Below are 23,423 nucleotides of genomic sequence, written 5' to 3'. Positions count from 1 at the left end.
ATATCACTCTCTACCTATTTTTTCACTCTCTTTCCCCCCGTGTCTCTTACTCTCTTGCTCCCCCGTCAGAGAGACAAAGAGGATGAATATTAAATAGAGAGAAATTTGGGAGGAATATATCACATAAAGAGAGGAAGGGTTTAGAATGAGCATGTCTTTTTTATATTTGTTAGGGCTAAAAAAATATTTAAAGTGGGTAAAGTTAATTAGGGGGTTAGGAGATATAATTTGAATCTTTGGGTCTATTGAGATATGAAAACAAAAAATAAGGGGTACGAGGACCAGTTGCTTTAACCCAATCTCCATGCTAGCCAACAACTGTCATGACTGGCCTAATCAATTCCCAAATTCCAACCCATGAGTGAACTCAGTCAGACGGTCCATCAAACATAAAGAATGCAATACACACCCTAAACTCAACCATGCCAATCCATGGCAGGCAACCACTCTACTGGACAAGTCACTCTAGTGCCGACGACCAAGTTAGCCAAGATGGATGAAAACATGAAAGGCCTTGAAGGCACACCAGAGAGAATGAAAACTCAGTACTTTTGAACTCCCATGGACTGGACAAGTCCCTCTAGTGCCGACGTCCAAGTTAGCCGAGATGGATGAAACCATGAAAGGCCTTCAAGGCAGACTAGAGAGAATGAAGATCCTGTACTTTTAAACTCCCGTGGACTTTGTAGATGAAACCTTAAGAAATCTTGAAGATTTACCAATGGGTTTCACAATGCTGGAATTTGGGAACAAACTCTTTAGAAAAGGAAACCTAGACACACATACCCAGGCCTAGCTTTCTGTGTTGGCTTTGCGATACAGGCCTAATCGCCGTAAGGCAATATTCCAATACACCCTCTTAGGTAAACATCTCATGTGGCATAAAGGGGTAATGAAAACTCACCTTGACTTGACCCCTGATGAGATGATTCGATGGTTTGTCAAATATTATCATGGGGTAAGACTAAGGTCAATTCTCTATGGGAATTAACATCCTTGAGGCAAGAAGCTAGCAAAGCGTTTACTAAATATGTCGACCAGTTCAAAGAGACCGCTTTTTTGGGGTCATTGAGTGTCCACCCTTGGACCCCACAAAGATTATTCTATTTATTAAAAACCCAACTCCCGAGTACAAAGCCTTCTTCAGTCAATAGAACATGCCATTCTCATTTGACTCTATGATGGAGAAAGTTATGGTCTGTGAAAAGGAGCTCGCAATTGGCATCAAACCTGATGAAGATCACAAACTAGCTGCATCCCCACAACAACATGACATGGTAGACCAATTTGAAGCCAATGAGCCAAGAAAGCCTCCCTCATGTACATGGCGAGAGCATAGTAGTACACCTCGAGGATTCATGCTAATTTATGAGTCAAATGAGTACTGTTCCTAACGAACTACTCAAATGTAACATTATTAAGCTGCCTATGGCCCGGATTCCTCCACTTCCCTACGAGGATAAATCCAAGTGGTATATGTGGCATAGAAATCATGTTCATGACACTGAGAAATGCCCTTCTCCTAGGCATAAAATTCACTATCTACTTAATGAAGGCATTTTGAAATCTAAGAAGAGGAGTGACCCTGTTAAAATGGAAGCTCAATTCATGACCAAACACAACCCAATTTGGCCCTGCGACATGGGAACAGCCTGATATGAGAATTCCTCAAGAAAAGACTGAACTAAGCATTGGCCCGACCAAACCTAGGCGGCTGTGGAACCTAAAGACTGCTTTGTCAAGGATTTCCTTAGCCTCGAGTCTATCATGCAAGAAGAAGCTAAAGAACATGGGGAGCTCATGTGGCATTGAAGGAAATGGATTCGCAAGAAGAATGCAATGTCCTCATGGTAAAAGATAATTCATGAGCAGTGAATCCAAGCCCATTTAGATTGCCAAAAATGGACACTCATTTTCCATATACTCAAGTAATCCAAGAAGGAGGACCTCATGGAAATTCTGAGGGATCCACCTGGACCTCCGTCACTAGTTTTCCTAACAAACCCACCTAAGTGAGATGAAGAGCCAAAACCAGAGGGACATCTCGAGCTACCCTCTCAGGTCAACTCAATGCTTTAATTGCTTAAGCTAAATGGACAATCAAACTCAGAAGACCTCAAGAAGTCATGTTCACATCAGAGTGATCCATCCAATCGAACCTCTGTTTTAAGTCAAATATAAGAGAAGAAATGAAGATATAGAGGAACTGAGTTCAATAGCTCTTCATCATCCTAAGCTCTTGAAGAGGGTCTCCTAAAAATCTCTAGGAATCAAATTGGACCATTCTCATTTGATCTCCTCGAAAACCACCAAAGTGGGGGGACGAAGAACCAGACTCAGAAGAATCAACATTTGCTTTCTTCCCATAAGCGGGATGAAAGATGAAAGAATGAAACAAGTTAAACCCTCATAAGATAAAGAGGCGCAGGGGAATGCCTACACTAGTAGAGACATCCCATGATGAAGAAACATTAATTGATGAGACATCAGTCCCCATAGTCAAAAAACCAATAGGGTTGATCCTATCTAACCCATTGATAGGGGCACCCCAAGACCAAGATATTTACTCAACAAGACGGCACTCCCCAACATCAATAGAAAACTAGCAATGACAAACCCATCTAGTTAGTTGATAGGGGTGGTCCCAACTGCGGAAAATAATGAAGCCATTGGGGCAGTAGGTGAGGTCGTAGCCTCAACCGACGGACCCAGCATGCCTTAAGGCGATTAGATCTAGTGACTCTCCTTGTTGAAGAATCTTTCTGAAAAGAATTACTAGATGACCAAAAGTTGAGGGCGTGTTTTTTCCAACCAAGAGAGATGGATGCAGATTAGTAACACAAAACAAACTTCAAGTCTGATGTTCAGGCCTATATGATCTTTTTCGCCCTAATTTGCTCTATACAATTTTCATAGCGGATTTCAAACATTATGGAACTTACATTGCGATTTCGAAGTAGGGCCATATAGCAATATTAATATCACAGCAGAAAGTCAAACCTACGCAAAGTTAGGGTGTTTTTTAAGTGTTATTTTAGGATGATTTGTCTTAATTTATTTTTTAATGGTAAAAGTGTCAAATTTGGGTCTAATTTTGATTAGGATTTCTAATCACATTGGAATTCACCAATTTGGATTACGAGATTGAAATAAAGTCCATAAATTAGAATTAGGAATAAAAATATTGTTTTCTTGAATTCTTGTAAATTTCTTAAATCTATTGAAGTTATTTCAATTCAAATGAATTCATCATTTTTCTTTTAGAACTTTCATATATATATATATATATATATATATATATATATATTGGTACGGATTTTAACTTGGCCTACTTAAGTACCTCGAGGCAAATGACGCGCTTAAAATAAAGAGAAGTTAGTTCCTTGATTCTAACCCAAAACAACTAGGGATAAATAAAACAACCACTTAAATCTAGATGGTAATAGCCCTTCTTAACAAGGATTTTCACGAAAAAAAAAAGGCGAGTTTCGTGTTTCTGACCCATAGCAACAAATAGCAAGCCTCTATTCAAAGAGAAATAGCAATAATACCCCTTTTGATAGGGGCAGGACGAGGAATAAAAGGCTCTATGCTCTTAAACCTGAACACGTAAATATCCCTACTTATTCCACTAGTAAACATAGATTTTAATATAAAATATATGTTCCAGATTCACTACCCTGAACAACAAAGAGCATTGGCTCAAAGCCATATTTAAGTGCGCCCAAATTACTAACATTGCTTTCGTTTCTCGATACTGAATAACCTCTGACAAATGTTTTGAGAAGGTATCAAGTGAAACAAAACCTAAAATGTGGCACTCATAATATCTTAAATGTGGTGATTTCACTTAAAGTGGTTACCACCATTTATTATATTTACCCAACATTATTTAATAATGAGCATGCTTGCATGACGACCCAATTACGCATTGCACTCTTCATTTAATGCACAAGGTATCTCATTCTCGTCATCTCGTTCTCGTCCTTTACAATACTGTGATAGAATGAAACACTAAGCATCACGTTAAAGGCTTTCTTTGCATGCATCTGAGTCATTTTCACTAAATATTGGTCGGGCTCGGATTTTCGTCGCTCGAGCTCCCGGAAGTGCTCGACTTGATAAACCTCTCTCAAACAACCACTTGACCCACAATGAGAGGATTTTAAAATGGTAAATAGGTGTGCTCGAATACCTACTTAATCGGTTGAGTTTGTGGGGTGCGCCTAGGCCTTAATCTTCTTAGATCAGTCCGAAAGCACTCCAAGTATCTTTACAGCGTAGTTTGAATTCGGCCCCCTCACTCGTCGATACTACACTAAGATTCTCACTAAAAAATATCTCTTGGAATTTACCTCCTGTAATCTCCTCCTAATGTGTATTCTTGTCTGGAATAGGAATTCTACTTTAGAGATTAGAGTGATAGAGAAGAAGAAGAAGAGATAAAGAAGAAAATGAAGAATAAAAAAAAAAAAGAAGAAGAGATAGAAGAGAAGAGAGAACAACTCAAATTGGGCAGCCTTCTCGTGTAACCTCTCCTAAGAGGTATGGTCAAAGGCAAGAAAAGATACTAGGCTCGAAGCTTGAGTATCCAAAGGATTTTAAAAAGAGTGAAGTTGTAGGCTTAGCCCATCATAAAGTTACTACCTCAAATATCCTAATAAAGGTTATCAAAGAAGAGAAGAGAAGGGAGAAAGAAGAGAAGCAAGAGGTGAAAGAAAAGGAGAAAATCTCTCACGACCTAAGCAGTTCAAAGCACCGGTAGTACGGTGATCCGAGAGCTAAACTCTCTTAAAAAGTCACCTCAGAAAGGCCGTAGCATGAGTGCCCAAGTTATGGGAGAAGAGAGAAAATGTTGGAGTAAGAGAGGGGATTAAAGGGGAAGAGTATGAAAGAAGGGAGGGGGAGTGATCATGGACCCGCTGTGTGTCCGAGCGAGGTGAGTGGAGGAAGAAAGGAGAAGAGGGTAGAGAGAGAGAAGAGAGGAGAATGAGAATGAGAAGAGAGAGTAAGGGCCCGTCCTGAGCCCGTGTGAGAGAGAGAGGTATGAGAGAGAAGAGAGGAGAATGAGAGGAGAATGAGAGGGAGAAGAAAGCACAGGTCCGCCACGGGTGAGGGAGAGAGAGAATGAGAGAGGAGGGGGAAGAGTGAGAGAGAGCATCATGGACCCGCCGCGGATCCGTGCATGAGAGAGAGAGAGTGATGGACCCGTTGTGGGCATGTGAAAGAGAGATAGAAAGAAAGAGAGAGGGAAGAGGTATATAGGTCTGTGTAGCAGCGAGAGAGAGTGAAAGAGAGAGAGGAGTGACGAGCCCATTACGGGCCCATGACAAAGAGAGATATAGAGAGAGGGGACAGGTACACAGACCCTCTGCGGGCCCGTGTAGAGAGAGAGTAGAAGAAGAAAGAGAAAAAGAGAGAAACAAGAGAAAGAGAGAGAAAAAAGAAAAAGAGATGAGAGAGAATGGACCTAGGCCGGTTCGAGTATACCCATGGAGGTCCTTTTCGAGTGATCTTTAGAGAGAGAAGGTTTAACCCTTGAGGGGTCAAGGTTAGGGTCTAGGCTCAAGGTGAATGGACCTAGGTGGCTTAAGGTGGTGTATGGTATAGGATGTATGGAGTAGGGAGCGGGGTGGTGTATAGTGTAAGGTGGTATAGAGTGTAGGGTGGTGTAGGGTGTAGAGTGGTCTAGGGTGGTCTATGGTGTAGGGTGGTCTAGGGTATAGGGTATAGGGTGGTCTAGGGTGTAGAGTGGTCTAAGGACTATGGTGTAGGAAGCTTAGGATTTGGAACCTAGGAGTTGGGAGTAAGAAGTTCCAAGATATTTTCTCTCTCATGGCAAACGTTTCTCTCTCTCCTTTCTCTTGAGTTTGGAAGAAGCTACAAGCAAAGGCAAATAGCTCTCAAATTTCAATTGATTTCTAAGCTTTTTATTATAAAATGACTTGATTTGATTATATAGGGCATCCATGAAACATGGGTGGATGCTCAAAATTCATCAAAATTGCTTGAAAATATACAATTAAATAAATAAAAATAAAATTTCGTTTTTGTCCAAAATGACCAATTTGTCTCTTAATACTTTTCACGAAATGACACAACCATCCCTCTTAGAGGGGCCTCATGCCATTGCTATGCCTTGGGAGCTTTTTCGGACTTTTTGGTGAAATTTTGGATGATAAAAAACTGTAGAGTTGTTGCTTGCATCATCACGAATATTAAAATGTCCATTAATTGACTTGATTCGGAGTTTTGAAGCCGATCCCAAAATCCGGCTAAGTTCATGAACTTTTGAATTTTCGATCACCGATAATGAACGATCCGTCACGTTTCGAGTCTTCTTTTCTTCACAAATTGAAGAAGAGTTCGTCATTTTCGTTTTGTGATAAAAATCATCTGCTTTGGTTGTCATTCAAGATTTTTCTAAATTGGGAAGGCTTCCAAAAAATGAGATTCTGGCTACCGAAAAACTTGCATTCTCTAACCTCAAAATTTCATCTTCCTATCTCAAGCAAAATTTATATCAAATCAAAGCCGTCATAAATACGGTCGCAAAGGATCCATATTTGCGATGATATGATATCGTGATCTCAAGATATAATGAGATGTTTTACTTTAAACATCTGAAATTCATGTGTTTCGAACCCAACATCTCTCTAAAAAGTCTCATGTTTCGGGTAACGTCATGGGATGTACCGTATGGCAAAATGGGCGGCTCAACGAGATCTTGATCGTGTCTAAATTTGAGAGCAATTGGCCTTGAAACAAGCAAGTTATGCCATTACAAATTCATCCCGAAATTGAAAGACACCGAGGTTGTACCATAATAGTGTAAAACCCACCCATTTGTAGTAAGTAAGACCCAGAACGATCTTAAAATGTCTGATTAAGCCGAAAATTAGTATCTAGGGGTTTTTTATGTTCCGGATCTAATGGCAGTGGTCAAGTGCTCATTTGAAACGTCGTTAATAGGATCTGAAATTGAAAATCGAGTTTTATCCTGATTGGCTTAAAACTTGTCATATTGAGACGAAACTTTATGAGTATCCTTAGAGCATACAAAGCTACTCTCTCATGCATTTTGAGGCCAATATGACACTTTTTCCGAGATCAGCTAATCACGGGCTTATTTCTATAGTGTTCCCATGGTCTACAGGTGTTTTTTGGTACCTGCGGATCAAGTCACGATTGGCTCCTTCCTTATGTGTCCCGAGAATACAAGCATATCAAAAATACCGTGTAACAAATATTTGTGGTAATCAAAGACATGCAAACACTGCTAATCCTATATATATACAGGGAAAGCTTCACAGTGGCTCCACCCATATAAAAAATATGTAATTCTTATTCCCAAGCATCTGGTTTGAATATACGACTTGGACAACTTCAATCAGAATGTCATTCCAAACACTATTCTATTTTTAATTTTCCTACAAATAAGTAATGCATGAAATTTGGGACATGCACTCATCTTACTGCAGTACATCTCGAAAAATTAAAAAGGAAATATTAAATTAAAAAATATATATGCATGCTAGTTCCAAGATATTTTGTCATTTTTTATCAAAAATATTTCTTAATATCAGATGCATCCCTAGGAGAGATATTTAAGCCACAAATTCCACAATGAAATGATTATACAATAACAATAAAAATTGTAATACCTTGAACCTATTAATTAAGATTTAGACACTAAAAAATTAACTTCTGACAATATGTCTGAAATTATCCCAACTATCTATTCAAATCAGATGGCTAGCAATAGGATCTCATATAGTTTAAAAAAAACGTTGTATGAACCCCTAATTTCCAAACACATTTCACAACGTTTTTTTTTAGTGGTAATAAATTTCCCCTATAATGTCCCCCTTCATTCCCTTCCTCCCCTTCTTTCTCCCTTTGTTTGTATGAAATTTGACAGTAATAATTTCTCTTATATCACACAAAGACTTGTAGTATAAGAGAAATTGTTGATTTCAAATTTCATATGAAAAAAGTGAAGAAAGAAGAGAAGGGGATTGGGTGTATATACTTTTATGGGAAATATGATGGCACTTGAAAGAGAAAGTTGGGAGGGGCTACAAAAAATAAAGTTTGGAAATTGGGGGTCTCTATGATAGTTTTTATATATATATATATATGGGTAGCTCTAGATATATTCATACATGTATTATCTATCTTCTGCAATCCCAATTCAGTTTTATTATGGATATAGTATGGAAAAGAGTATTTCAGTTAATTTTGTATTATATATTTTGGTCTCCAAGTTTTAGTTGTACATATTTCCGTAGGAGTATCATTCCATGTGGTGTTACCATGCATACAAAAGCTCTAGTGATACACTTGTAAACCATGTGGTGTTACCATGCATACAAAAGCTCTAGTGATACACTTGTAAATATCTAAGGTTTAAGGTTTTCTTTGTTTGTGTTAGAGGAAGGGGGAGTGGTAATCTTTGGAATCTTGAGTTCTAGAATACCTTGATCAAATGATGCTTTCAACTTGCTAGAATCTGCATCTTCTGGAATTTCGAGCCTTCGAACGTGCCCAAATTCCCACCACCGGAGGCATCTCCAGTCATCTGTGTCGAATTCTGGCTTCCTCCTTTGATGGCTGATCTCCACTACCTTTCCTTCTTCCACTGAGATTTGGAGGTCATGCTCTTTCAATCCTATTTAAAGAATTAGAAGATTTCAATCTTGTTTAAAGAATTTGAATTAGAAGATCATTTATTTTCTACTCTGTTTAAAGAATTTAAAGATCACTTGCTTTAACGAATTTATTATTTTTACACTTTATTGAAGAATGTGATCGACTATTGTTGAAAACAAAAAGAAAAAAAGATCGCCGGTCTTTGGATTTTTCCTTTCGAAAAGTCGAGTTGGAACAATTCGATCTAGCTTGGCCGAGTCAGATGATCCAATCCAACTTCGCTAAAAAAATTTCAAACAAATTTTAAAAAATTCTAAAAGTCAAATTAGTATGTTTTATGAAAAATAATTGATGACAATATTGGTTATTTTTGTGAAGTTATGAAAAATACCTAAATTGAAACATTATATCCTAGCTCGAGTAAATAAAAGTGACAAATCGTGTTTCGAAAAAAGGGGGGAAATGCCCCAATAAGCTTTTGATTAATGAGATCGAGAGTTTTGTTTTGAAAATGATTGTTAGGATCTTAATCAATGAGAAAAAACCAAAATAGGACAAATTTTACATAGATTAAACCAAAACGAGTGAGAAACATCCAAAAATGGTGATAACATTTAAAAAAGAAAGAAAAAACCTTCATTTTTTAGCTTTTGATATATGAGATTCAAGTATTTGATCCAAATTTTTTTGTTAAAGATATTTTCTATTAATGATAGAAGATGGCATTAGATTGCAACTTTTAAAACAATCAAATTCAGGTGCACTTTCAAATTTTATCATAAATATAATTTTAGTGTAAAAACTTTTTAGGATAGCTTGAGAATTTATTTTGATCTCTATTAAAAAGATTTAAATTCCAAAAATGGTTCAATCAAGTACATCTATAGACCCATGAAAATCATGAAAATTGACTGTCCAGATAATGTATTCCAAGATACACTATTTTTTGGACTCGAAATATTTTTATAAAGTTGCAACCTTAAAATCTAGAATTAAGGTGCAGCTCAAACAATAAATTAGGAGTATCTTCCTTAAACTATTTTCAATTAAGTGTACCTTCATATTTCTTCGACTTTTGTTAGTTTAAATGCTAGAATTGAGGAATGTTGTAAAATTACTCAAAATTCTAGTGGACAAAAACACTCATGTCTACCTCAAAATTGTTCAAGCCAGATCAATAGAGCTATGTGCTCAGTCGGATTGTGATCTAGACTATAGGACTGGACGGATTTTAAGTTTCTCTCTCGATTTTCTATGATTCATGTTTTTTCATCTTTTCTTGTTGATCAGCAAGATCCCTAGAAAAACTTTTCAAATAAAAAGTTATACTGTTTAAAATTACAAGATTGAAATTTGGGGCTTCTCCTCCTTCTCCGAAGCCTGATATCTTATTTTTCTGGCTTCTTACTCTTTTTCCTTTGATTTCTCTAACATTTATCAAATTTACCAATAATAATAAAATTAATGATGTTGATGGTATTTCATATTAAACATATCAAATACATACAATATCATTTTGTTAATATTAATATAATATATAATATTAAAATGATAATAAAAATAGACAATACTTAATATTAATAAATGTTAATATAATAAAATAATATTATGATAACAATATAATGATATTATGTGAAATATAATAATATTATGATAACAATATAACGACATCCTATGGTATTATTATACTATACTATTATTTTATTAGAATATCATATTATAATAAAATAATAATAATCTTGATGTTATTCAATAAAAAATATTTAAAATATGACCAAATAATGAATATTTATAATAATAATAATTATAACAACAATAATAAACGGTAAATATCAAATATGAAGATTGTAACTATAGAATATTATTATTATAATTTGGGTGCAGTTTGCATACGGATATATCCGTAGGTGTAGAGGTAAGGTACACCTTCAAATTTTATCATGGTATATAATTTTGATGGGAAATGTTTTTAGGATTATCTCAAAATCTATTTTTATATCTAATTATAAAATTTTAAATTTCAAAAATGGTTAAAATCAATTAGACCTATAAAAATATCAAAATCTTGAAAATGGACAGTGTAGACAATATGTTGTAAAATGCACTATTTCTGAGACTTAAAATCTTTTTATTTTTCATAGTCATACATCTCGATGATCAATCAAAGGGTGTTCAACATTAAAACTACCTTGTCCGATAGATTTTTGAGGGGCATTCGTAGTTCTACATTATAAGGTAGCATCCTTGTATAAACGTTTTCCTTATAATCTAGGGTTATGTTAGGGTGCTCACACTATAGAGCAATTTATAATTCTAGTCAACAAATTTTGGATATAGGCTCTAGGTTTATACATGAAGCATTTTTTTAGTAAGGATATTTTTGGTTGTTAGTTACACTTAATGCTTCATGTGAGCGATGTCACACCCCATATGGTTAATGTCACGCCCCTCCTAATAACCAATAATACTCTCTAAAAAAAATACTCCATATACAAAACAATGGTATATACGCGTCCAAAATTTGTTGAGTACAATACTCTATAGTGTGAGCACCCTAACATAACTTTATAATTTATATAACATAGTAACATTAATCATTTCCTAATATTTATTTTGAAAGCTATTAATTTTATATAAAATGTTAAAATTTTAAAAACCATTAAAATCAACTAAAAATATATTTTAAATATCTTTTTAACTTTTTTGCATAATTTCTATTTTTTTTTCTTGTTGTCTAGTGAGTTGGTCACCATATTTTGCCTTGTCCAGAAGGCAAGGCCGATCAACTTGACCGAGTTTGGGTGGATTTCATCAGGTCTTACATATTGATTCTATCTAAATCTCTATGTTGGGGTTTGTGTAAGACATCAACAATAAATAATCAAAATATGATGCACCTCTAAACTATACCCAAATATGTAGATTTCGATGCGAAAAACCATGTGATGAAATGAAAATCTATTCACCCCGATTATGGAATTTAAAGCTTTAAAAATAGTGTACATAGAGAAGAGCTATAAACAATTAAAAACTTTGTACGTATACGGTTTAGATAATATGTTACAAGACGCATTATTTTCAGGACTTTAAATTCTATTTTTTTTTCATATCCATACATCTCAAGGCCTAGATGATCAATTTGAAGGTTTTTCAGCATTGAAATATCCTTTGTCGAAGGATTTTTAAAGTACACAATACCACAGCATAGTACCACCACTAACATAAAACATAGCTGTTTACTTAAGATTAATATAAAAAGCCATAGCTTAACAAAAATTAGACGATTTCTCTTAAAATGATACAAATCTTTCTACGTATACGGTCTAGATAATATGTTACAAGATGCATTATTTTCAAGACTTTAAATTCTTTTTTTTTTTCATATCCATACATCTCATGGCCTAGATGATCAATTTGAAGGTTTTTCAGCATTGAAATATCCTTTGTCGAAGGATTTTTAAGGTACACATTACCACAACATAGTACCACCACTAACATAAAACATAGAAGTTTACTTACAATTAATATAAAAAGTCATAGCTTAACAAAAATTAGAAGATTTCTCTTAAAATGATACAAATCTTTGTACGTATACGGTCTAGATAAGATGTTACAAGATGCACTATTTTCAGGACTATAAATTCTTTCTTTTTTTCATATCCATACATCTCAAGGCCTAGACGATCAATTTGAAGGTTTTTCAGCATTGAAATATCCTTTGTCAAAGGATTTTAAAGGTACACATTACAACAACATAGTACCACCACTAACATAAAACATAGCCGTTTACTTAAGATTAATATAAAAAGTCATAGCTTAAAAAAAATTAGAAGATTTCTCTTAAAATGATACAAATCTTTGTACGTATACGGTCTAGATAATATGTTACAAGATGCATTATTTTCAAGACTTTAAATTCTTTTTTTTTTTCATATCCATACATTTCAAGGCCTAGATGATCAATTTGAAGGTTTTTCAGCATTGAAATATCCTTTGTCGAAGGATATTTAAGATACACATTACTATAACATAGTACCACCACTAACATAAAACATAGCTGTTTACTTAAGATTAATATAAAAAGTCATTGCTTAACAAAAATAAGAAGATTTCTCTTAAAATGAAACAAATCTTTGTACGTATACGGTCTAGATAATATGTTACAAGATGCATTATTTTTAGGACTTTAAATTCTTTTTTTTTTTCATATCCATACATCTCAAGGCCTAGATGATCAATTTGACGGTTTTCCAGTATTGAAATATCCTTTGTCGAAGAATTTTTAAGGTACACATTACTACAACATAGTACCACCACTAACATAAAACATAGTTGTTTACTTAAGATTAATATAATAAGTCATAGCTTAAAAAAAATTAGAAGATTTTACTAAAACTGATATAAATCTTTGTACGTATACGGTCTAGATAATATGTTACAAGATGCATTAATTTCAGGACTTTAAATTCTTTTTTTTTTTCATATCCATACATCTCAAGGCCTAGATGATCAATTTGAAGGTTTTTCAGCGATGAAATATCCTTTGTCGAAGGATTTTTAAGGTACACATTACTACAACATTGTACCACCACTAACATAAAACATAGCTGTTTACTTAAGATTAATATAATAAGTCAAAGCTTAACAAAAATTAGAAGATTTCTCTTAAAATGATACAAATCTTTGTATGTATACGGTCTAGATAATATGTTACAAGATGCATTATTTTTCAGAACTTTAAATTCTTTTTTTTTTCATATCCATACATATCAAGGCCTAGATGATCAATTTGAAGGTTTTTCAGCATTGAAATATCCTTTGTCGAAGGATTTTTAAGGTACACATTACTACAACATAGTACCACCACTAACAAAAAACATGGCTGTTTACTAAAGATTAATATAAAAAGTCATAGCTTAAAAAAAATTAGAAGATTTCTCTTAAAATGATACAAATCTTTGTACGTATACGGTCTAGATAATATGTTACAAGATGCATTATTTTCGGGACATTAAATTCTCTTTTTTTTTCATATCCATACATCTCAAGGCCTAGATGATCAATTTGAAGGTTTTTTGGCATTGAAATATCCTTTGTCGAAGGATTTTTAAGGTACACATTACTACAACATAGTACCACCATTGACATAAAACATAGTTGTTTACTTAAGATTAATATAAAAAGTCGTAGCTTAACAAAAATTAGAAGATTTCTCTTAAAATGATACAAATCTTTGTGCGTATACGGTCTAGATAATATGTTACAAGATGCATTATTTTCAGGGGTTTAAATTTTTTTTTTTTTCATATCCATACATCTCAAGGTCTAGATGATCAATTTGAACAATTTTCAGCATTGAAATACCCTTTGTCGAAGGAATTTTTAGGTACACATAACTACACCATTGTACCACCACTAACATAAAACATAGCTGTTTACTTAAGAATAATATAAAAAGTCATAGCTCAACAAAAATTAGAAGATTTCTCTTAAAATGATACAAATCTTTATACGTATACGGTCTAGATAATATGTTACAAGATGCATTATTTTCAGGACTTTAAATCCACTTTTTTTTTCATATCTATACATCTCAAGGCCTAGATGATCAATTTGAAGGTTTTTCAGCATTGAAATATCCTTTGTCGAAGGATTTTTAAGGTACACATTACTACAACATAGTACCACCACTAACATAAAACATAGCTGTTTACTTAAGATTAATATAAAAAGTCATAGCTTAACAAATATTAGAAGATTTCTCTTATAACAATACAAATCTTTGTACGTATACGGTCTAGATAATATGTTATAAGATGCATTAATTTCAGGACTTTAAATTCTTTTTTTTTTTCATATCCATACATCTCTAGGCCTAGATGATCAATTTGAAGGTTTTTCAGCATTGAAATATCCTTTGTTGAAGGTTTTTTAAGGTACACATTACTACAACTAGTACCACCACCAATAAAAAACATAGTTGTTTACTTAAGATTAATATAATAAGTCATAGCTTAACAAAAATTAGAAGATTTCTTTTAAAATGATACAAATCTTTGTACGTATACGGTCTAGATAATATGTTACAAAATGCATTATTTTCCGGAATTTAAATTTTATTTTTTTTTCATATCCATACATCTCAAGGCCTAGATGATCAATTTGAAGGTTTTTCAGCATTGAAATATCCTTTGTCGAAAGATTTTTAAGGTACACATTACTACAATGTAGTACCACCACTAACGTAAAACATAGCAGTTTACTTAAGATTAATATCAAAAGTCGTAGCTTAACAAAAATTAGAAGATTTCTCTTAAAATGATACAAATCTTTGTACGTATACGGTCTAGATAATATGTTACAAGATGCATTATTTTCAGGACTTTAAATTCATACATCTCAACGCCTAGATGATCAATTTGAAGAATTTTCAGCAATCAAATACCCTTTGTCGAAGGATTTTTAAGGTACACATTACTAAACCATAGTACCACCACTAACATAAAACATAGCTGTTTACTTAAGATTAATATAAAAAGTCATAGCTTAACAAAAATAAGAAGATTTCTCTTAAAATGATACAAATCTTTATACGTATACGGTCTAGATAATATATTACAAGCTGCATTATTTTCAGGACTTTAAATTCTTTTTTTTTTTCATATCCATACATCTCAAGGCTTAGATGATCCATTTGAAGGTTTTTCAGCCTTGAAATATCCTTTGCCGAAGGATTTTTAAGGTACACATTAGTACAACTAGTACCACCACCAACATAAAACATAGCTGTTTACTTAAGATTAATATAATAAGTCATAGCTTAGCGAAAATTAGAAGATTTCTTTTAAAATGATACAAATCTTTGTACGTATACGGTCTAGATAATATGTTACAAAATGCATTATTTTCAGGAATTTAAATTTTATTTTATTTTCATATCCATACATCTCAAGGCCTAGATGATCAATTTGAAGGTTTTTCAGCATTGAAATATCCTTTGTCGAAGGATTTTTAAGGTACACATTACTACAACTTAGTACCACCACTAACATAAAACATAGCTGTTTACTTAAGATTAATATAAAAAGTCATAGCTTAACAAAAATTAGAAGATTTCTCTTATAAGGATACAAATCTTTGTACGTATACGGTCTAGATAATATGTTATAAGATGCATTATTTTCAGGACTTTAAATTTTTTTTTTTTTCATATCCATACATCTCAAGGCCTAGATGATCAATTTGAAGGTTTTTCAACATTGAAGTATCCTTTGTCGAAATATTTTTAAGGTACACATTACTACAACATAGTACCACCACTAACATAAAATATAGCTGTTTACTAAAGATTAATGTAAAAAGTAATAGCTTAACAAAAATTAGAAGATTTCTCTTAAAATGATACAAATCTTTGTGCGTATACGGTCTAGATAATATGTTACAAGATGCACTATTTTCAAAACTTTAAATTCTTTTTTTTTTTCGTATCCATACATCTCAAGGCCTAGATGATCAATTTGACGGTTTTTCAGCATTGAAATATCCTTTGTCGAAGGATTTTTAAGGTACACATTACTACAACTTAGTACCACACTTAACATAAAACATAGCTGTTTACTTAAGATTAATATAACAAAAATTAGAAGATTTCTTTTAAAATTAGAAATAAGAAGATTTCTTTTATATTACTTAAGATTAATATAACATGTCATAGCTTTAAAAAAATTAGAAGATTTCTCTTAAAAAGATACAAATCTTTTTACGTATACGGTCTAGATAATATGTTACAAGATGCATTATTTTCAGGACTTTAAATTCTTTTTTTTTTTATATCCATACATCTCAAGACCTAGATGATCAATTTAAAGGTCTTTCAGCATTGAAATATCCTTTCTCGAAGGATTCTTAAGGTACACATTACTACAACATAGTACCACCACTAACCTAAAATATAGCTATTTACTTAAGATTAATATAAAAAGTCATAGCTTAACAAAAATTAGAAGATTTCTCTTCAAATGATACAAATCATTGTACGTATACGGTCTCGATAATATGTTACAAGATGCATTATTTTCAAGACTTTAAGTTCTTTTGTTTTTTCATATCCGTACATCTCAAGGCCTAGATGATCAATTTGAAAGTTTTTCAGCATTGAAATATCCTTTGTCGAAGGATTTTTAAGGTACACATTACTACAACATAGTACCACCACTAACATAAAACACAGCTGTTTACTTAAGATTAATATACAAAGTCATAGCTTAACAAAAATTAGAAGATTTCTTTTAAAATGATACAAATCTTTGTACGTATACGGTCTAGATAATATGTTACAAGATGCATTATTTTCAGGACTTTAAATTTATTTTTTTTTTCATATCCATACATCTCAAGGCCTAGAAGATCAATTTGAAGGTTTTTCAGCATTAAAATATCCTTTGTCGAATGATTTTTAAGGTACACATTACAACAACATAGTACCACCACTAACATTAAACATAGCTGTTTACTTAAGATTAATATAATAAGTCATAGCTTAACAAAAATAAGAAGATTTCTTTTAAAATTATACAAATCTTTGTACGTATACGGTCTAGATAATATGTTACAAGATGCATTATTTTCAGGACTTTAAATTCTTTTTTTTTTTCATATCCATACATCTCAAGGTCTAGATGATCAATTTGAAGGTTTTTCAGCATTGAAATATCCTTTATCGAAGGACTTTTATGGTACACATTACAACAACATAGTACCACCACTAACATAAAACATAGGTGTTTACTTAAGATTAATATAATAAGTCATAGCTTAACAAAAATTAGAAGATTTCTCTTAAAATGATACAAATCTTTGTACGTATACGGTCAAGGTAATATGTTACCAGATGCATTATTTTCAGGACTTTAAAATCTTTTTTTTTTCATATCCATACATCTCAAGGCCTAGAAGATCAATTTGAAGGTTTTTCAGCATTGAAATATCCTTTGTCGAAGGATTTTTAAGGTACACATTACTACAACATAGTACCACCACTAACATAAAACATAGCTGTTTACTTAAGATTAATATAATAAGTCATAGCTTAACAAAAATTAAAAGATTTCTCATAAAATGATACAAATCTTTGTACGTACACGGTCTAGATAATATGTTACACGGAGCTTTATTTTCAGAACTTTAAATTTTTTTTTTTTTTCATATCCATACATCTCAAGGCCTAGATGATCAATTTGACGGTTTTTCAGCATTGAAGTATCCTTTGTCGAAGGATTTTTAAGGTACACATTACTACAAAGTACCACCACTAACATAAAACATAACTGTTTACTTAAGATTAATATAAAAAGTCATAGCTTAACAAAAATTAGAAGATTTCTTTTAAAATGCTACAAATCTTTGTACGTATACGGTCTAGAAAATATGTTACAAGATGCATTATTTTCAGGACTTTAAATTCTTTTTTTTTTTCATATCCATACATCTCAAGGCCTAGTTGATCAATTTTACCATTTTTCAGCATTGAAATATCTTTTGTCGAAGGATTTTTATGGTACACTTTACTACAAGATAGTACCACCACTAACATAAAACATAGCTGTTTACTTAATATTAATATAATAAGTCATAGCTTAACAAAAATTAGAAGATTTCCCTTAAAATGATACAAATCTTTGTACGTATACGGTCTAGATAATATGTTACAAGATGCATTATTTTCAGGACTTTAAATTCTTTTTTTTTTCATATCCATACATCTCAAGGCTTAGATGATCAATTTGAAGGTTTTTCAGCAATTAAATATCCTTTGTCGAAGGATTTTTAAGGTACACATTACTACAACATAGTACCACCACAAAAGTAAAACATAGCAGTTTACTTAGGATTAATATAAAAAATCATAGCTTAACAAAAATTAGAAGATTTCTTTTAAAATGATACAAATCTTTGTACGTTTACGGTCTAGATAATATGATACAAGATGCATTATTTTCAGGACTTTAAATTCTTTTTTTTTTTCATATCCATATATCTCAAGGCCTAGATGATCAATTTGAAGGTTTTTCAGCATTGAAATATCCTTTGTCGAAGTATTTTTAAGGTACACATTACTATAACATATTACCACCACAAACATAAAACATAGCTGTTTACTTAAGATTAATATAAAAAGTCATAACTTAACAAAAATTAGAAGATTTCTTTTAAAATGATACAAATCTTTGTACGTATACGGTCTAGATAATATGTTACAAGATGCATTATTTTCAGGACTTTAAATTCTTTTTTTTTTTCATATCCATACATATCAAGGCCTAGATAATTAATTTGAAGGTTTTTCAGCATCGAAATATCCTTAGTCAAGGATTTTTAAGGTACACATTACTACAACATAGTACCACCACTAACATAAAACATAGCTGTTTACTTAATATTAATATAGAAAGTCATAGCTTAACAAAAATTAGAAGATTTCTCTTAAAATGATACTAATCTTTGTACGTATACGGTCTAGATAATATGTTACAATATGCATTATTTTCAGGACTTTAAATTCTCTTTTTTTTTTATCCATACATCTCAAGGCCTAGATGATCAATTTGAAGGTTTTTCAGCATTGAAATATCCTTTGTCGAAGGATTTTTAAGGTATACATTACTACAACATAGTACCACCACTAACATAAAACATAGTTGTTTACTTAAGATTAATATAAAAAGTCCTAGCTTAACAAAGATTAGAAGATTTCTCTTAAAATGATACAAATCTTCGTACGTATACGGTCTAGATAATATGTTATAAGATGCATTGTTTTCAGAACTTTAAATTGTTTCTTTTTTCATATCCATACATCTCAAGGCCTAGATGATCAATTTGAAAAATTTTCAGCCTTGAAATACCCCTTGTCGAAGGATTTTTAAGGTACACATTACTACACCATAGTACCACCACTAACATAAAACATAGTTGTTTGCTTAAGATTAATATAAAAAGTCATAGCTTAACAAAAATTAGAAGATTTCTCTTAAAATGATACAAATCTTTATACGTATACGGTCTAGATAATATGTTACAAGATGCATTATTTTCAGGACTTTAAATCCTCTTTTTTTTTCATATCCATACATCTCAAGGCCTAGATGATCAATTTGAAGGTTTTTCAGCATTGAATTATCCTTTGTCGAAGGATTTTTATGGTACACATTACTACAACATAGTACCACCACTAACATAAAACATATCTTTTTACTTAAGATTAATATAAAAAGTCATAGCTTAACAAAAATTTGAAGATTTCTCTTAAAATGATACAAATCTTTGTACGTATACGGTCTAGATATTATGTTACAAGATGCATTTTTTTCAAGACTTTAAATTCTTTTTTTTTTTCATATCCGTTTATCTCAAGGCCTAGATGATCAATTTGAAGGTTTTTCAGCATTGAAATATCCTTTGTCGAAGGATTTTTAAGGTACACATTACTACAACATAGTACCACCACTAACATAAAACATAGCTGTTTACTTAAGATTAATATAAAAAGTCATAGCTTAACAAAAATAAGAAGATTTCTCTTAAAATGATACAAATCTTTGTACGTATACGGTCTAGATAATATGTTACAAGATTCATTACTTTCAGGACTTTAAATTCTTTTTTTTTTTCATATCCATACATCTCAAGGCCTAGATGATCAATTTGAAGGTTTTTTAGCATTGAAATATCCTTTGTCGAAGGATTTTTAAGGTACCCATTACTACAACATAGTACCACCACTAACATAAAACATAGCTGTTTACTTAAGATTAATATTAAAAGTTATAGCTTAACAAAAATTAGAAGATTTCTCTTAAAATTATTCAAATCACGTATGGAGTACATGTTCCAGTTTATTAAATGTTAACTTTGAATCTTAATCAACTATTTATAATTTTATAAGTATAATATCAACTAATCGATCAAATTACCAAATTTGAGTTTTTAAGTTTTGTTTGTTCTGATCCAATATAAATCACATCGATTATTCTTATATGTTCTATAGTTTAAAATTTTCAATATTTCCTTTCCTTAGACATCTCTAGACCCACTTAGAGTTGACACCTAAAACTATGGCACAAGTTGAGTAAGCACCACAATATATTACCATTATAAATATAACACATTAGACCACTCTGGGCAGTTTTTTATTTAATATTAATAAAAAAACCCATAATCTTCTCATTACTTTTAAAAGGATTTAAATCACAGGCACTATGCAAGTATTTTATGTAAAAAATATGCAATCATGAGACCAACTCTCTAGAAGCTTTTTCTAATAAAATATCCTAAATTATATAACTTTTTCTACCAAAACGGCCCATCCTACCCAAGAACTTGAATTGCTTTGAGCTATTTAGTGATCCAAATCAATAAATTCTCATCCAAATTGGTGAATTTTTAACCAATAGATGAGATAATGACAAACTCTTGTTCACCATCTTGTCATCATCATCAGATCAAACTATGTGTACTCTTATGTTTGATGCCCTAAATAACCATATCAATTGTCACTCTTATGTTTGATGCCCTAAATAACCATATTAATTGTCACAACTTGCATGGTGCACCTACTCACGTAAAGCTCTCAATTCGTGAGCTGCATGATTTAAGTTTCCATGTCCCTTAATAACTTTTCATGTGCTTAATGGTAATAAATGACACTAAAAAAATGCTGATAATAAACCCAAAGTTCGATGCTAATAACATACATGGTGCACCTGCTCATGTAAAACTCTCAATTCGTGAGTTGCATGATTTAAGTTTTCATGTCCCTTATAAAGCACCAACTTTTCATGTGCTTACTGACAACAAAATGACACTCAAAAGAAGCCACTTCAAAAGTAAATTAGTTGTCTAACCAAAACAACTTTATCATGTGTTCTTTATCTTTTTTTACTCTTGAATGTTAATGGATAGGAATGAAATCCAAGATGTTGTGTTGTGGCCATTTCGCTATCCTAAGAACTAAGTCGGAAAGTAATTTATATTGAACTTTTTCCATATCTAGTTAAGTATTAGAAACAGGTTTACGTTGCCTACATATAAGACTAGTCTTCTCAGCGATCCGATTTTGAATGGATTTCTAAGGTGCTTCATTGTGTCAAATCTAATATTGTTTTATCGTTAATATTTTTACAGATCAGTTGACATGAAATTTGGGGTGTACCTACTCCTTGTAAATACAAAATAATTTTGTTAAAATAGAATAATGAAGATACTCCTTTAAGTTGTGACATTTTGGTCATTTTTTCTTATTGAATATATTTTTTGTTATTCTTATCCTGTGTGCTTGTTAGAGAGGGGTATCCCAAATTTTTTCTTAAAATGATTTGTAAAAAATGAAAACTAGAAAAATAATCAAATACTCATAGCCATCTAATCGAGATTTAAGGTTAATAGGCTAACTTGTGACATTATAACTGAAGCTACCTCAATTATTCATTTAAATGATGGTAGGGAATTGCAATCATGTTTTATATGTAGCATTAGGATCCTCATTTACTAATCTAATAAGCTATTAAATAATTATATTTATTAGAAGAAGATCATTTTTAATTGTAATTTGTGAAGGGCATTAAAGAGGCATTCACTTGTGGCACACATTGACGTACGACTCACATACTCATCATAACTAACAACGGGACACATATAGTGGCAAGCCGTCAGTATCCGTAATATTACTATAGATTACTGAGCTTAAACTCCATTATCAAATTTAATTATTTATTCACATCGTCTTATTGTCAAAATTATTAGGCTACATATCCACCATTCATCTTTGTGAAATACGCTATCATGTTGAAGAAATATGCTATTATTTTTTATCTTTATAATTCATTAAGAAATTTTATTTTTATGAGTGTAAACAATTCTTAGATTTTATGTAACTTTATTTGTCTCCTTGCTTCAATCTTGACCCAGTTTGTGGAGTTGGGTGACATGTGTATATTGCTTTTTATTTTGCTTTTAGTAGGGATTGTCTCAGTTTTTTCAAAATTATTGGGATCACTTTAGGTGATATAATTTGGCATGTTATTAGTTGGGCACATCTTTCTTTCCCAATATGTTCATTCATTGTTACTTCGTTCCCATTTCATCTTGTCACTTTATTTATTTTTATTTTCTTTTATCTATTTTTGACTTTTATGAGTATTTGTTCTTACCTTTTTTTCTTATTATTAGTTGAGTTATTTCTCTGAAAATATTGTTATTTTTTATTTTATTTTTTAGTAAACATTTGACATCCATTGAAACACTTTATCACACCGATGACACGCACACACATCTGCACTCTTCTATTCAAATCACTCCAGTGAAATCTATTTCGACCCCTTCGCCTCAGCTTTTACCCTCTGGCAAAGCATTTCTTCAGGCCTTATCCCAGTAATTATACTCCGGCACATGGGATAGAACCTCTCTTTGGTCAAAATCTCAGAGATAGGCTATCTTTGAAAATACTTTTTGGTAAAACCCCACTTTATAGGCTCATGAATTCTCATGAAACGAGTAATGAGGCCTAAGACCTAATTGGAAATTTATTATAGAGGATAAATTGAAATTTCCAAACCTTTTGAAACCTCCCAATTAAAAATATCATGTTTTCTACAGGTGAAATATCACAGTCCCTACCAATAGCTTTCTATGAAAGCATGCTTAGCAAAAGATTAAACACGAAGACTAATCTAGAGAGACATGTGGTACCATAAGGTACAACGTTTGTTGCACGC

The 23,423-nt window shown here is 32.1% G+C and overlaps 1 protein-coding gene across 1 annotated transcript in view; it reads right to left on the bottom strand.

The window, feature by feature from the left end:
• Positions 1-8,229: 8,229 nt before the first annotated feature.
• Positions 8,230-23,423, bottom strand: part of LOC18427912 (HSP20-like chaperones superfamily protein) — a 30,897-nt gene continuing 15,703 nt past the window's right edge. Inside the window, exon 2 of the mRNA XM_011622765.3 lies at positions 8,230-8,671. Coding sequence (XP_011621067.1) covers positions 8,403-8,671 — 269 coding nt within the window. The 3' untranslated portion in view covers positions 8,230-8,402. The remainder of the gene's footprint in view (positions 8,672-23,423) is intronic.

Source organism: Amborella trichopoda, chromosome 2 (genome assembly GCF_054954075.1).
Source record: "Amborella trichopoda isolate Santa Cruz 75 chromosome 2, AtrichopodaSantaCruz75HAP2 v2.0, whole genome shotgun sequence".
NCBI classification, from domain to species: Eukaryota; Viridiplantae; Streptophyta; class Magnoliopsida; order Amborellales; family Amborellaceae; genus Amborella; species Amborella trichopoda.
The sequence above is the reverse complement of the archived record's forward strand: the minus strand, read 5'-3'. Positions and strand labels throughout refer to the sequence as shown.